Source organism: Notothenia rossii (assembly GCF_949606895.1).
Source record: "Notothenia rossii genome assembly, chromosome: 4".
Taxonomy (NCBI): domain Eukaryota; kingdom Metazoa; phylum Chordata; class Actinopteri; order Perciformes; family Nototheniidae; genus Notothenia; species Notothenia rossii.
The window spans coordinates 67,782,531-67,798,053 of NC_136902.1; the positions used below are offsets into that span (position 1 = coordinate 67,782,531).

The window sequence follows — 15,523 nt, forward strand, 5'->3', positions numbered from 1 at the left end:
TTTAAACACAAGTCATGTGCTCGGAAATGCCGTTCAACCATTGGTCAGACATTAAGGGGGTGAAAACGCAAATCCCGGCAATTTCTAGCGGAGCCTCCGCCATGGAGCATCGGCATTTTTGGCAGGTTATTCTCAGGCTGCTGTTAATCTGGAGATCAACAGACACTAGCGGCCCGCCATATGATTATATAATCAGACAACGTCCGTTAAAAAACATTATAAAACGGACAAGTCAAATCAAGCAATCTGATTGGTTCTTAGCCGTGATATACTGAGCGTATACAACGGGTAGAATTGTAAATTACTTTTCACAACAAGTCAGTATCCCTCCGCGTCTGAGAAAAAACAGTATACCGTTGGGCTGGAACAAGAAAGCAGCGGAGAAGTAACGGGGCAGAAGCCCTCCTTTTTGACGCAGCGGTCCAGACATAGACATCAAACGGCAAAACATATTCAGTGTGCAGTTCCTTTGGCATTAGGGCAGGGATATCTACAGTGCTTGAATTGGAATAAAAAAGGTGCCAGTACTCTAAATCAGCAACAAGTATTTCGCACAAAGTCATAGTATATCCTATAATGCTGGTGGGTTTGTCTCTTTACTGTATATTTTAGAAAGGCTCACTGTACTTAAACAAAATGACTCAGGGTGCATCTGAGATTAGAGGGGGTGCAGTGGTAAAGTGCTATTTTTATAAGTGGGGAGTGGACCTGACACCCTCTAGTCTAGGGGGGTCCGGGGGCATGTTCCCCCGGGAACATTTTTTTTTAAATATTGAAGTTAGATGCATCAATCTGGTGCACTTTGAGAGCAAAATGAAGAGATATATGGATACATCTCAACATCCATAATGAAACAACTGTAAACAGATTTACTTTTTCTTTATGGATAAAAAAGAAAGTAAAGCTTGACTCCTACTGGCTGGTTAAATGACTCCTCGTCCCTGAGGCCACTACCAATTTTTTGTGCCATTTTGCTGGATTTATTTGTCAATAGCGTCGCTGCACAAAGTGAGTTTTAGTTTAAATCTACTACCCAAAAAGAAACATATGGAGATGGGTTACTATTTTTTTTAAATTGCAAATCTATTTGGGAACAGATAGGGCCTCAAATCCTATAGGGGGGTCCGGGGGCATGTTCCCCCGGTAAGATTTTTTTTTTAATGTTGGACTTAAATGCATCAATCTGGTGCATTTTGAGGGGGGAATAAAGAGACTACACCCATATGAAACAAAAATGTATACATTTAAATAATCATAAAATCATAAGTACATGGCCATAACCAATAACATACAATATCCAATATGAAAAAACATTGAAACTTGTTTATTTATTTGTTTTTGGTTCATTTATAGTTGTGAGTGTGTCTGGGCTCCTGAATCGGCCTCTCCTGTCTCCCTCCTCTCCCCCCTGCTCCTCTTTGAGGCAACAGCAAAGACTAGTTTTAGCTCTCAACAAGTTTATCTTACCTTTTTTCACCTAGTTAACATTTTGTTTGTATTATTCATGCATATTTTACTAATCACTACCCCCTCAAATGGAAATATGTGTTTACATAAATGGTGGCCGAGCCGTTTGAGACCCACTGAGATAACTTAAACTAAGTTAACTATCTAAAGACTCAGAGAGTAATTTACCTCACCAGAGCTGTAGTTATCAGCCTCTCAGTCTGACAGCAAAGGACTCTCCCTCCACCTTGTTGTTGAAAAAGCTCCTTATATCCGTTAGCGCAGCTAGCTAGCACCAGATGCTAACAACAATACACGTAACCGGTGCGCGCGCTTTCTCGCTCGCTCGCGCCACACATACACCAACACACACCCTCCCGAGCTTGAATGACACACAGAGACCAATCGAGGGCATTAGTATGATCTGTATGAAAGTGGCAATGTCGGCAGGCCACGTCATGTAGACAGCCAGTCACCCTCTGTGAGGCAGAGTCAGACCCACATTTGCGCTGCGTTGCGTTTACTATATATACGTATATTGCCGGCGGCTGAGTACCGGCATTTTACTGAGTACCGGCACCTTGCCGGTACTCAGTAAGAAGTGCCGGTACCACATGGGTAAAAATCAGAAGTGCCGGTACTGCGTACCGGTGAGTACCGGCCCAATTCAAGCACTGGATATCTAGATACTTTCGAAGGTTTAACATAATGAATTGTGCTACTTTTAAAGCAAGCAACGATGTTTTCAAATCTGTAATCAAAGAGGTCCGCAAAAACGCTATCGACCAATCAGATTGCTTGATTTGACTTGTCAGTTTTATAAATATATTTAAATTTCTTCCGTTACGAAACAAATTTACAAAGCATAAAATGGAAACATTTAAGATTAACTTCGACCTCCAGGGGGGTCTTACTATAGTATGGAGGAGTGGATTGAGCAGTGCCTATCTCCAGAAAAAAAAGCACCTAAACTACGACATGCAGAGTTACGTGAAGAGCAGGTAGACCAACTGGAAAAGTACCACCATTCAAAAGCTTTCTGATGCGGGTCTTGAAACAAAGTAGAGAAATTATGACCGTTAGTGGCCACAGGTGCGAAAGCTCTCTCCAGAGCTACTGGAAGCCCAATCTCGGGGACCGTAGAAAGTGGAGCAATATTCTCGCCACGCCAAGCAACAGCCTCGAACAACCTCAACCTATACAAGTGAAGTGACCACGTAAGCCATGCTACTGATGCTGGACAGTTTTTCAGTGGATGCACAATAAACAGCAACATACACATTAATATAAATAAACAGCCAAATAGTGGATCAACGCTGTCTGTCTAATATGTTCGCTCGCTGTTAGTGTTGTTGCATAGCAACCACCTTGCACTATGTTTTGTGCAGAATGCAACGGAGGGACTATTTTATTTTGAACATCATTATTTACTAATAAAAACTATTTAAATTAGAGTGTGTATTTTTCTTTCATATAGCCACTCTTGGTAACCGTTTTATAAAAGAAATAGCTCACTTCAGGCTGACTGCGGCATTGAACCACAAACCATGCAACACCTCCTGATATGCCCCCTGCTGGAGCAACCCTGCACAACATCGGACTTGGCAGAGTTTAATGAGAAGGGACAGCAATGTGTTCAGCTGTGGCTGAACCACATCTAACCAAGCCCTGTAACTGACTGCCTTGTGGAGACGATAAGAAGAAGAACTTCAGGCCGTGATATATGCTCATTATATCACAGCTAAGGGCCCCCTGTCATGAGCTATTGCTCAATTCTATAACACATAGGTTTGAGCAAGCTCTCTGATTGGTCAATAGGCATGTTTGATTCCACGATCAAACAACGATCAAATAGAACGTGCCTAATCACAAAGTATCCAGTGGCCTACACACGCCACTAGCCTACCGAAACTACTTCCATGAGCCTACATCGTGTGGTTTCCATAGCGACGTTTAGCGACACACAGCCGTTACACTGTTATACATTGTCTCTCGTTGGAAATCGGTAGCTACAAAATGTCAGATTTTAAAGTTAATTTTGATTAACGAGTCATCGCTTCGCAGCTACTGGGCTCCATCTCTAGACAACAGAAAGATGTGGAGCAACGCGCTTTTTGCCGGTCCGGGACACGCCATGAAACGGCCACTAAAGCTCTTCCTATAACGTAGTACTACCCGTGAACACCACAGCACCACCTACAAAAAAGTCTGGCATGGAGTTCATGGAGAGCTGTTTCAAGAATTGCACTTTTAATGGCAGCATGAACATCCACCTTCATTCTGAACCCAAAATGTTTCAGCACCATGGACAGCCTGATTTGATTTGTTCCGATAATCCCACACAGTGATTACTCAGATATTTAAATAGCCTAATTCAGGAATTGTTTTCAATAAATTGTTTTCAATAAATCTGTTAATAATATATTATTTACTATAATTATATCAATAACTGTAAGCGGGGTAGCAGGAGTGTTTGATCGGCTATCGTTACCATGGGAACTACTTTCTAGGAACTACTTTCTGAGGGAGATTAACTCAAGCAGAAAGCGTAGGTTTGGGAGCAAATTAGCCCACATTATGAAATTATTTTACGATATTGTTGATTACAATGATAGTTTGTGTAATAGAATCGCAATCATAAACTTGAGGCCGTTCTTTAACGTCATTATTGGTACTCCAGTACAGTACAATAATGACGTTCAAGAACGGCCTCTCGTGTATGATTGCTTAATTATTACATGGCTTTGTTGAATACTCGATTCTGATTGGTCAATTCAGAACACGTGACACGTCAAGCATTTATTGACCGTTGTTAAGGATGCTCACATCTGCACAAAGAAGTCCGTTCGATTTAACTGTATACAGTTTGGTTGAAAAGCAAACTGCATGCAGTTTGCTTTTCTAGCGGAGAGGTAACGGGCAGAAATCCTCCTTGCAGCAGTCCAGACATAAGCCGCATTCACACCGCAGGACTTTCCCTGGTACTTTGGTTCTTTAGTTCCGTTAGTACCAATAATGTCGCGTTCACACCGCCGGGACTACTCAGTGCCGGGAACTCTTTTGGTCATTTTCAGTCCCTGCTAGAGAGGTGGTACGAACCTGGTGATGAAAGAGTGCCAATTTCTATTCTATTTCTATTGGCTGGACGAATTGCAAACCACGCCCCGTTAGACTCTGATTTTTTTTTGTTAGGCAGCCATTTTTTTCCTCGCTACAAAACCACATCCACACCTGAGCGAGTAGTTTTTTTGTATTTTAAAGCAGTTATGACCACACGTACTACAACACCGGAGCGGTGGAATGATGAGGAAGTGTCGGCGCTTCTGGCAATTTACTCTGAGGACGGGATGCAGCAGCTTTTTAACCGCCATCGATTCCGAACCAGCATTGCACTTACAGCATCCAACGAGTGGGTCAAATCCCTAGTTGGCTGCAATAACCCAGTTACAAAGCTGTATAACATGAGCACAAAGACAACAAGCTCAGTGAACTCCATCATGTCTGAGGTCGGAAAGTAAACAAACGCCTCATGTACAGCGGGTGGGCTTTATACCCCCTCCCCCGTGTAGTTCTTCTTCTCTCGTTTTTTGTTGTACTCGCTGTGAAGTGGTTTTGCGGCCTGCCAGTAAACCCAGAGAAGAAGAAGACGAAGTGACGTCATCGTAATCTTGCCTCAGGGAGAGTACTGCGGTGTGAATGCGATATGCACTAGCCCCCTGGCGGATTCAATGCCGTGGTACTTTAGTGCCAGCACTATAGTACGGCAAGTCCTGCGGTGTGAAAGCGGCTATTGACATCAGACGGCGACACATATTCAGTTGCCAGTTACTTTGGCATTAGGGCAGGGATATCTAGATACTTTCCAAGGTTTGACATAATGAATTGTGCTACTTTTAAAGCAAGCAACTATGTTTTCAAATCTGTAATCAAAAAGCTCCTCCAAAGCGCTATCGAAGCAGTTCCTGCCGTTGCTACGTTAGTTCAAACGGTAACAACGGACTATTTTTCTTTGCGGATGAATGTCAATTTAAATCAATACAACTATTTTTTAAATCAATAAAATCATTTTCTAAATCCACAAAAGTATTTCAATTAATATTGGGAATCATGTTGTTACTTTGTTGAGAATGTGGCCATGTAATAAGCGGGATAATGTGCAGCGACTTGGTCATTATGGGGAAAATAACACCTTCATGCAGATCTAGATCCCTCCGCTTCGTTGAAGATATTTGCGTTCTTGTGACACGTAAAAACTGCGCTTCATATGTTTTGGGGCGGACTGCGTTCACACCAGCAATGAACCGTTCCAGAGTTCGCAAGCAAGCGCTCCGAGACCACCTATTTTAGCGGACCAGAGTCCGGTTTTTTAGTTCACTTAAGAGGTCTCGGACTGTGTTCACACCGACCCAAGTCAACCGCACCAAGCGGCTAAACGCACCAGGGTTCGATTCAACCGGACCATACAAGCCAGGTGTGAACGCGCAACCAGAACAAATCTGCCTCTTCCTTCAGACTTCCTAGAGCCTTTCCTCCAACACACACGAACGCGCACATGACCAATCAGGGCACGAGATAAATTTGTGCACGGATGGAAGGCTGACAGACAGGTAGGCCATCCAGTAATTTTAGCCGGGCCGGCTAAAATGATTGGTCGTGCTTTTTACAGTACCACGGCCTCCACAGATGACATTTTTGTATTGATTTACTGTCAAAGCATTTAATATATTCATCGCTATCGAGCATTCCATGGAATATAACAAAAAGTGTTTCTGAAGTGAATTAACTACCCCAACTTTAATAAAAAAGGTTGTGGTGACACCATGTGGGATCATAATTCACCTTGTTTATTGTGTTGCCACACGGACCCTTTAGTGGGAACACCTGTAGCTTTAGCTGCCATTCCTGCTAGCTTGTGATACAGAGCAGTTCATGTACTAACCTAATGGAGATGAATGGATAATAAAGATTGGAACTCCATTCTTAATACACCGCCTCCGACTCCCTTTCTTCGGCACCACAAGGTGGCACTTTCTCAAATATTTGCTATCTTTATTTACAAGGCATATATTTTAATGTTCAAGTTTTATTTGTCACATGAGCTTGTCATAAATGGAAAAACGTATCAAACATCAAAATGTTTGTGGTGCTATAGCGAGATAAAGTAGAAATAAAAGGATAACTTACAATGGGTGCAGGCCAATATCATGCTTTTAAATGTGTACGCCCATTTACATTTAGAGCTATAGCTAATAGATAATTTGCACGTCAAGAAAGTAACAATCCAAGACATCGATTCAAATAGCGAACACAAGTACAGTTATGAGGTATTTATACTTTATTTAAGGGGACATATTTGTGGGGTAAAATTACACTTACCAGTTCTGAAGATGTGTTGGTATCCTGCCGACAACGCCAATTTGTGGGGGAAACTTCTGAACAATTGGAGTCAGTACTCAGAGAGACACGAGGAGAGCTGGAGCTTTGATGGCAAACTGATGGTTTATTTGGAGCTTCGGCCGGAGAAATCACAAGACATGTCACGGGCCACGAGTTGACCACACGGTTTAGATGCCACAATCAATTCTGAAGAACTCCTTCTGTAGCTCGAGGTTTTAACTAGTTTGGAGTGTACTAATCAACATTCTTCATCAGCGAGACTAAACCTACGTTCCTGAACAGTAAACTACCTCATGGCGGCTTGTGATCTGTCATAGACTGGCAACAACAATGCGCCCAAGCTGCTCCTCCTTAAGAGAGATAGCAGCAATACCCAAGGCCGTAGAATTATGCCATGGGAAAGGAGACAGTGAGAGAAGAAAATGATGAACTGTGTCAAAGGTTGAATACCTAAGCAAATTATTCCCCAACAATATTGAAACTCTAATTTTACTTCATTTATCTGACAGCTATGTGGTTTCCTGAAACTTAAAAAACGTAATACCATCAGATGCCAGAATATAATATGAAGCATTGTGAACTGACATCAATTCAGAATTTTAAGTATTTAAAAAATAATTTTAATTAAATGTTAATCTTTAAAAATCTGTGAGTCCAAGTTTAATGTTAAAGCAGTCTGCTTGTTTTGATGGTATTTAAGAAATAAGCTATAGCAGATTCAAACAGCTTCCTTCAAAAGAAAGTAATTCGATATCTAATCTGCTCCTATTACTGTAGGTTGGATAAACACAAACACATTCTGGATGTCATGAGTAGAAAGATTGAGCAAATTACCCAACCAGAGGGAACATTTAGTTTGTTCTGAGGGTAATGTGATGGACAAAGATTTAATTTTCTTTGTTCAATTGGTTGTGATAGGGACATTATACACCCACACAAACACACACAAGCACACGTACACCTACATTCACACATCATCAGCCTTTTATGATTTGATTATGTTGTCGCCAACTCATTTTGGTTTTGCCGATTGTCAGCTGTATTTCTCTCTGATGGCTTATTGAAAAACAGCATCAAGCAAATTTGATATTTGCTTCAGGCAAGGCACTCAGAGTGGTTATTAATTTTGAAACATGAGCCGGTAGACGTGTTTCAACGAGTTGAATTTGCACATGTAAAGTCTTATCGGACGCGTTGATTTGATCCCAAGATACCTCTGTAAAAACGCCTCGGGAAAGAAATCAACAATGCAGAACAAAAATGTTCTGTTTAAGCTCCCCAGGTAATAAAGGTCCAGTGAAAACAGATTAAACTATTTTAGTCTTACCTCATCTTTTATTTGGCTATGGAACATTTCCTCAAATACTCAACACATCCTCAAAAGTATAACACACACATTATGTGATTAGTGAAGTATACATTAATATGATGGTTTTCACCTTATCTGTTGTGTAAAATAAAACGTGTCTCAGTTATTTATTCATCAGTGTAGTCACATTTTTATTTTTTGTTCTGCTTAATTTTCCATAAAAACTATTTCATAGATTGGTATCATGTGAGTGGTGCAGGGCCAGGCCTTGGAAAACTCAATTCAGTTAGGACAGCATAAGGATAAAGTATCCATAGAGTGGCGAAGTCCCTCCCCTTCCGGGGGAGCTTCATGGGACCTTATTTCGTAAAAATTATGTTTAAAAAATAAATAAATGTATTTAACCTTTATTTAACCATATGAAAGCATTCAGATAGAATCTCATTTGCAATGCTGATCTGGCCAAGAAGGCAGCAACGTTAAACATAACACAAACATATAAAATACAGAGAATATAAAACAAAATACGAAAAAGCAGTCACTACATTGTGCACATTAGGACAGTAAGAAAGATGCACTACTTATTACTGCAAGAGCAGCTAGTGGTAAGGACTTCAGACAACTTCAATTTAAAACATGCTATTGAGACAAGCGCCGTCAGTTTGAGGCGTGATTGAAGGTCATTCCTAGACCAAGGACCATAATAAAAAAGACTCCTTTTCCAAGCCTCAGTCCGCACAGCAGGTACCTGGAACCGTATCCAGACACTGGATCTGAGGTTGTAAGAGTCAATAACTGGAGCAAATCTGGCACATATGTAGAGTGGAAGCTTACTTAAAATGGCTTTATACATTAATAAAAACCAATGATGCATCCTACGCATAGTAAGTGAGGACCATCCAGTTAGGCTATAGCCAACAGTTTGCAATGATGAGTCCTATAGGGTGCATTTGATATATAATGCAGTGCAGCATGGTAGAGTGGGTCAAGTTTGGCCAAAACAGTGGGACAGGCAAATATATTTAATTGAAGTCTTATATATAGCCTACAGTCTATGATTGAAGTCAATGGAGAGAGAAAGATTATCTTTCGGTCCCATTTGAATTGTGCCACGAATTACACATAGATGTTTGTCAATTTAAAAGATAATTTTGCAATTCAAAAAAATAAAAATTTGTCGTAAAACTGTGAAGTAACACATTTGTTGTGTGAAACCGCTCAATGAACTACATCTCTGGTCTCACAGCATACTAGCGCAACAACACACGTCACCAAGATGGCCGTCACTACTGTCTTGCCAAACAAGGGATTGACTACCCTCACTATCACCACAATGAAACACGTCCAGAAGAACGTCATGCAAAGCTGCCTGCCTTCCTTTGATTCTCTCTGAACTGCCTGATCTTTTTAATGTTTAATGTCAACCATTTGTGCAGATAGCATGAAGTAGAACAGATCGCCGATGCTAATGTAGCGTTAGCGTTAGCATTTCTCCCCCGGGCTTAAATGGTGTATTATAGAATGATCACACCGTTGTGACAGTACTCTTCAAAGGGTTCACGAAATTTGACTACTCTTACTGTTTAACATTTTGGGTTACTTGATGTTCCTTCATGTTAAGGCTAATCAAAAATCACAAGGCTAAGACTAATGCTAACTAACGTGCTTGCTACTAGCTAGGTAGCTAACTTGATTTTACGCGACTCTGGGATTTGTAGTCTTTCTAGTTGCATATTTTTCATAGTCTTATATTTAAACAGTTTTACGACAAACTGTGACTTTTTTTACATGGAAATTATTTGTTAAGATTGACAACCATCATATGTGTAATTCATGGCACAATTCAAACTGGATCGAAAGATAAGTTTTCTCTCTCCATTGACTTCAATACATAATTTTTCCGAAATAAGGTCCCATGGACCGGAAGTAGATGGGCGTGACTTCGCCACTCTATGGCTCCCCTAAACAATCAAGGAAATGTTTTTTTTAGCAAATTGACTGAACCATAATGAAGATCTGAGTGACAGGCTATCAGTACCATCACATACCCTTCCAGTGGTGCAAAAAGTAACTACACTGTTTAATTGTTCTCGAACCAGAACTAATAATAGTTCTAGCTTGATGCTGGTGGGTAACTAACTGTTCATTGAAATTTGCATTTGAGAACAGTTCCAATTATATATTCGTAGTTTAGGTCTACCGGAAGTGGTACAATTCATGTCTGCATTGATGCCGCTTCATACATATAGATCAGTGTTTCTCAAACTTTTTCATACCAAGGATCACTTAACCAATGAAAAAAACACTCGCGGACCACCTAAATCCACAAATATAAAAAAACACATCGTTTTTCTAAAACAGATTACAAATCGCCTGAAGATGTTGCAAACAAGTGGCAATATGTGTGATGAAGGTGTTGCGCTGGGCTATATCATGCAATCGAAAGTGAAACTTAACCTCACTCCATTGCGGAGATATTCCCGCGAGAGTGCGGAAAACTGAAATGTATTTATTTATTTCAAATGTGAAATGTTACCAATATACTCAGGGACCACTAGGTGGCACTCACGGACCACCAGTGGTCCGCGGACCACACTTTGAGAAGCACTGATATAGATTAAAACAACTGCACATGTATTATCATTTATCACGACTTAGCAATATTTTCTTTGTTAGCTCTCACCAAAAAGCACAATGAACAAATGATATTCTAGTCGCTGAATTTTTCACCAGAAATGTTAGCTTGACTGCATACTATTTTGGCTATTACTTCCAACATAGCTATTTGTCCTCAAGGTCCTCTCAACATGAATAACAAATAAAAAGCAAGTTTTAATAATGTACACAATAATTCCCTGCCAGGGCCGGCCCTGACCAATTTGCTGCCCTATAGGCAAGAGTTTAGCTGGCGCCCCCCCCCCCCCCCCCCCAAAAATGCAGACACTCACGATGAGTCGCACATGTATGCAAGGTTGTTGCATGACCACCAAAACAGAAAGATATGGACACAAGATGTGTGCAAATGTATTTAGTATCCTATCCATTTGAACATGATTTAAGTGGGGGGTGGACCTAACCTCCGCTCGGGGGGTCCGGGGGCATGTTCCCCCGGTAAGATTTTTTTTTTCAATATTGAAGTTAAAAGCATCAATCTGGTGCACTTTTAGAGCAACACTAAGAAATCTATGGATACATCTCTCAACACCCATATGAAACAGAACTGTAAGCAGATTTTCTTTTTATTTATGGATATTTTACAAATCACTCCCCTTTTAAACTGTATTCTTGTTTATTAATAACAACTTTTTTTTACTGTCATATAGTATTTTATACTATAAGAGAATAGATGAAAATCTATTCTCTTGTTTTTTTATAACTATAATGATCATATAAAGGTGTGCCTTTACCTCACTAAGCTGAGGTTATCAGAGCCTCTCAGTCTTTCAGGAGAGAGGTGTGGTTTGGTCTGCTTGTTTCAGTTAGGTAAGTTTATTTTGAAAGTATTCAACGGAAGTCTTGGTTACAGGTCTGCATCATAGACTGTATATATAAAGGTCTGCATTGACGCTGGCTTGACCATACTAAAGTTACAATTCCTCTCTGTGACCACCAGAGGGCAGTAAACAAGCATGATTTACATTTTGGTCAGCTGTCATTGACTTTTATTTCCACCTTTACGGAAAAATAATCACTTTAGATCAAAGTAAGATATAAAAGGACAAATAAATGCAGCAGCAGTAACCGTTACGCTTAAATAGCATTAGATAAATTCAAGTAGGATAACATATAAGTAGATCAAATAACCCTTTATGATCAAAGCTTTTTTCAATTGGACACTTGCTGTTTCTATTTTTCTGATTGGCTTAACTGCAAGTGATCACTAGCTTTTAACCATGATTTTAAAAACGTTGGCAGTACCATCCCTAATTGCTTCAAATATAATCTTTAAATGTCCACAAATATATAGGCTGTATCGTGAGGATAATGGTTTAAAAATATAATACATTTCTTTCACTGCCGAGTACACAACCACCAATCAGAATCCACGCTCCAGAGTGTTGCTAGGCAGATTATGTTAATATATGCAATGCAGCCATCTCTGCAGCTACCATTCTGAGGTAAGAACAACTTGTACGCTTTACACTAAATGTAAGAAACTAGAGTTTGCTTCACGACTACTTCTTTAGCTCGATTGCTTGGTAGTCTTTCAGTTTATAAACATTAAATGTGCGGGCTGTTTTAGCGCATTTGAACCGGTAGAAGATACACGATTTTTCTGTCGGTCTCTTCGGATGTGGTTGTTGTCGTTAGTCCCACCCAAAATGGAGCCCGTTCTTCCTTGTTCACAGCAGACTTGAAGGGCTGGGCTCAACTAGAATGGGGGGACGGGTGGTTCTAGTCAAATAATGCCGGCTTTTAAACGCTTCAAAAACACTAGTGTTATGAATCGCATAATGCGATCTGTGTCCTGGGGCCTAACAAGTTATGTTTAGCTCCAAGGTCGGCCTTACATTGCGACTATATGACCGTAATGCTAATGTTGCGGTGCAGTATTGCCCGGGTTTCTATGGCGCTGGTTTGTGTGGTATAGTCCAGTTGGGACTGAGAACCTGCGGGGTTAAAATAGGGGGGAATGTAACTTATTATTGATTATACCAAGTAGATTTCTGAGTGACTTTACACAGTTGTGATTTTTCACCGGGGCATTTGTGCAGACATACGGTTGTATTTAGACACCGTTTCACCGGCGGCCTCGTGAGCAAACGTTAACCGCGTTTTCCCTGGTCCCCCCGCTGAGAGCTCCCGTGTGGGCGCTCTGGACACGGAGCGACATGCTGCTTTATTTTGGCTTGCATGTCCTGTCAGACGAGCATGACTTGTGTCTGGAAACCCGAAGATCTGTGTTGCAGATTGAGAATGGGGTCGCATTCACAGCCACTTTGCCCAGATATCGCTGCTGCAGTGCCTCACTGTTACAAACCGCTTCAATGTGTCTAGTGCACTTATATGACTGATAAAGATGCTATAATAAATGCTCCATCATCCATTCATAAAATGACACCTGACCATATACACATTTCTACAGAAAACCCACCTTTGTTTGAAATATCCTAATGTGCCAAGATTATTTTAGATAATGTTTCACCTGAACGTCTGTAATACACGATGAAATCCATCCATTCACTTTGGTTGTCATCACCATGTTGCATTTTTTATTATTACATTAACAATCATCCCCGATCCTTTTGCCTTTGTTCATTTCAGGCGTCTTAGGAGCGAAGTGTTAGGTGACGTGATTGGTGACAGGCCTGGCACCGTGCTGCCATGGAGACCAAACAGGAGGAATCCTCTGCTGTGTGGAGTCAGACATCGAACAGTGATTCAGAAAATGGCACACAGGTCTGAACTGTCTCGAAAGTGCTCTATTCAGTCAGTCATAAGCAAAGATAAGGATGCAGAACACTTGATGCATCAGAGAACCAAAAGGGAGAGTTTGAATTGTTCAAAGTGAGGCGGTATGAGGGAGTTATTGTCATATTCAGCTTTACTCTCGCCAAATCTACCAGACTTCATTGACAGAGGCAGTCATTTTACCTCGCATAATGGTCTGTTTGTGTTATTGAGTGACTTTGGTGAACCCAAACTACCAACTTCATACAATAACACACACTAACCAATCAAGGCAGCAAGGAAATTCTAATTGTAGTCTGTTTTAAACAGAGTCAGTTCCCCGTTAGAAAAGGGGCTGTCTTATCCCAACTTTATTTTAATTACGTACACTTGATTTTTGTAGTTAGGGCTTTTTTTAGGGCCATTTTGCAACAGCCCCTGTGAGAAGCAGTACATTGCTTAGCTTCAGTGAAGTAGCTCCTGTCTTCTTATCCAAGCTCCTGGAGTGCTGCCATCTATTGTAAGTAATATGCTGACTATGGATAAGTACCTCATACAACCCTACTTCAAACTATCTGATGGGCACATTACAACCATGTCTTTTAAGTAGTTTATGCCAAATCCTAGCAGGTGATTGTTCAAGCAGTGGTTTATTACCCTCCAAAATGACTTTAGGACAAACATAAACAATTATAAAGGAGGGTAGAGAGAATGTAATGATGTTGCAATTGGTGTAAAACATTTTGTCTGGTGCATGTGTGTGACAGGTGCATTTTGAAGGTGGCACGGTGGCCCAGATAGTGTACAGTGGCGATCAGGGGGACAACGGACAGCAGCAGGTGGTCTATACAGCGGACGGGAACTCCTATACCTCTGTAGAGTCTGCAGAGCACACACTGGTTTACATACACCCTGCAGATGGCACTCAGGTAGGAATGATACTCACAATAGCTACATGCATTCATGGGCAGGTCGAGGCCCTGCAAGATTAACTCACACTTCTGTATTAAACTTTTCTTTCAGAATGTATTCGCTGATCAGCCACAGGTGGCTTACATTCAGCAGGATGGCACCACACAACAGGTACGTTTACCAGGAACTGTGATGTCATTGCTCAGCTGTTTACTGTCTGGTTTATATTGACTTTAAAGCGATTTCATCTCAATCCTAGGTCACAGTTTTGCTGCCGAGTGGACAGAACATGAATGCTGCCAACCTGCATGTTCTCAGTAATGTAGCAGAGGCTCCACAAGCAATGCTGGAGCAGGTTTCCCAGGTGAGGAGACTTTGTCACAAGTGCAAATACTTTATCTATATTCATTTGAACACACATTATGGCATATAGAAAGGGAGACATTATTTGTTTGTATTCCAAGTAAGTGGTTCTACTCTGAAGTAGGGCTGCACGATATTGGAAAAACCTGACATTGCGATATATTTTTTTCCCCTGCGATATGAAAAAATACAGGAATTGAAGAAAATACCTTTTTTTTTGTCCGCAAACCATCCTTTCTTGAACTTTAATGCTATACAATTGGTATTTTTTTAACAATATTTAACCGGATGGAGGATTTTAGTCACGGACTTCTGGATCTTAGGTTATCAGAGCAACAAGCTGAGCTAGCTCGGTTATCCTGCTGTGATCTGATCAAGAGTGATTGTGATTGGTGGTTTGCTGTGCATGCAGAGCCTGCATGTCACTGACTCAAGTACCCCTGACATGAGAGCCGCGCAAGTTTTCCTTTGTAGCAAGCAGCAAAATAATTGTACCATGACGCGTTTGAGTTAATTTGCCTACTCAATATCACATGTCCTAAAAAATTAATGAAATAAATAAAGAAATCGTACGTCCTGCGATGTGAATATCGCGCATGCGCATAACGCGATTATCGTCACGACATGATATATCGTTTAGCCCTACTCTGAAGTTCATATGTAATTTTTAGATATTTGCAGTGCAGATGTATACAGTTTAATAGC

General features: G+C 40.8%; 1 protein-coding gene across 2 annotated transcripts in view; it reads left to right on the forward strand.

Moving 5' to 3' along the window:
* Window positions 1-11,965: 11,965 nt before the first annotated feature.
* The window catches only part of prdm10 (PR domain containing 10), a 28,920-nt gene continuing 25,362 nt past the window's right edge, over window positions 11,966-15,523 (forward strand). Inside the window, exons 1-5 of one of the 2 annotated variants that reach the window (XM_079674638.1) lie at window positions 11,966-12,270; window positions 13,418-13,552; window positions 14,311-14,472; window positions 14,567-14,626; window positions 14,715-14,819. In XM_079674638.1, coding sequence (XP_079530764.1) covers window positions 13,478-13,552; window positions 14,311-14,472; window positions 14,567-14,626; window positions 14,715-14,819 — 402 coding nt within the window. In that variant the 5' untranslated portion in view covers window positions 11,966-12,270; window positions 13,418-13,477. The other variant, XM_079674639.1, reaches the window with a different exon arrangement.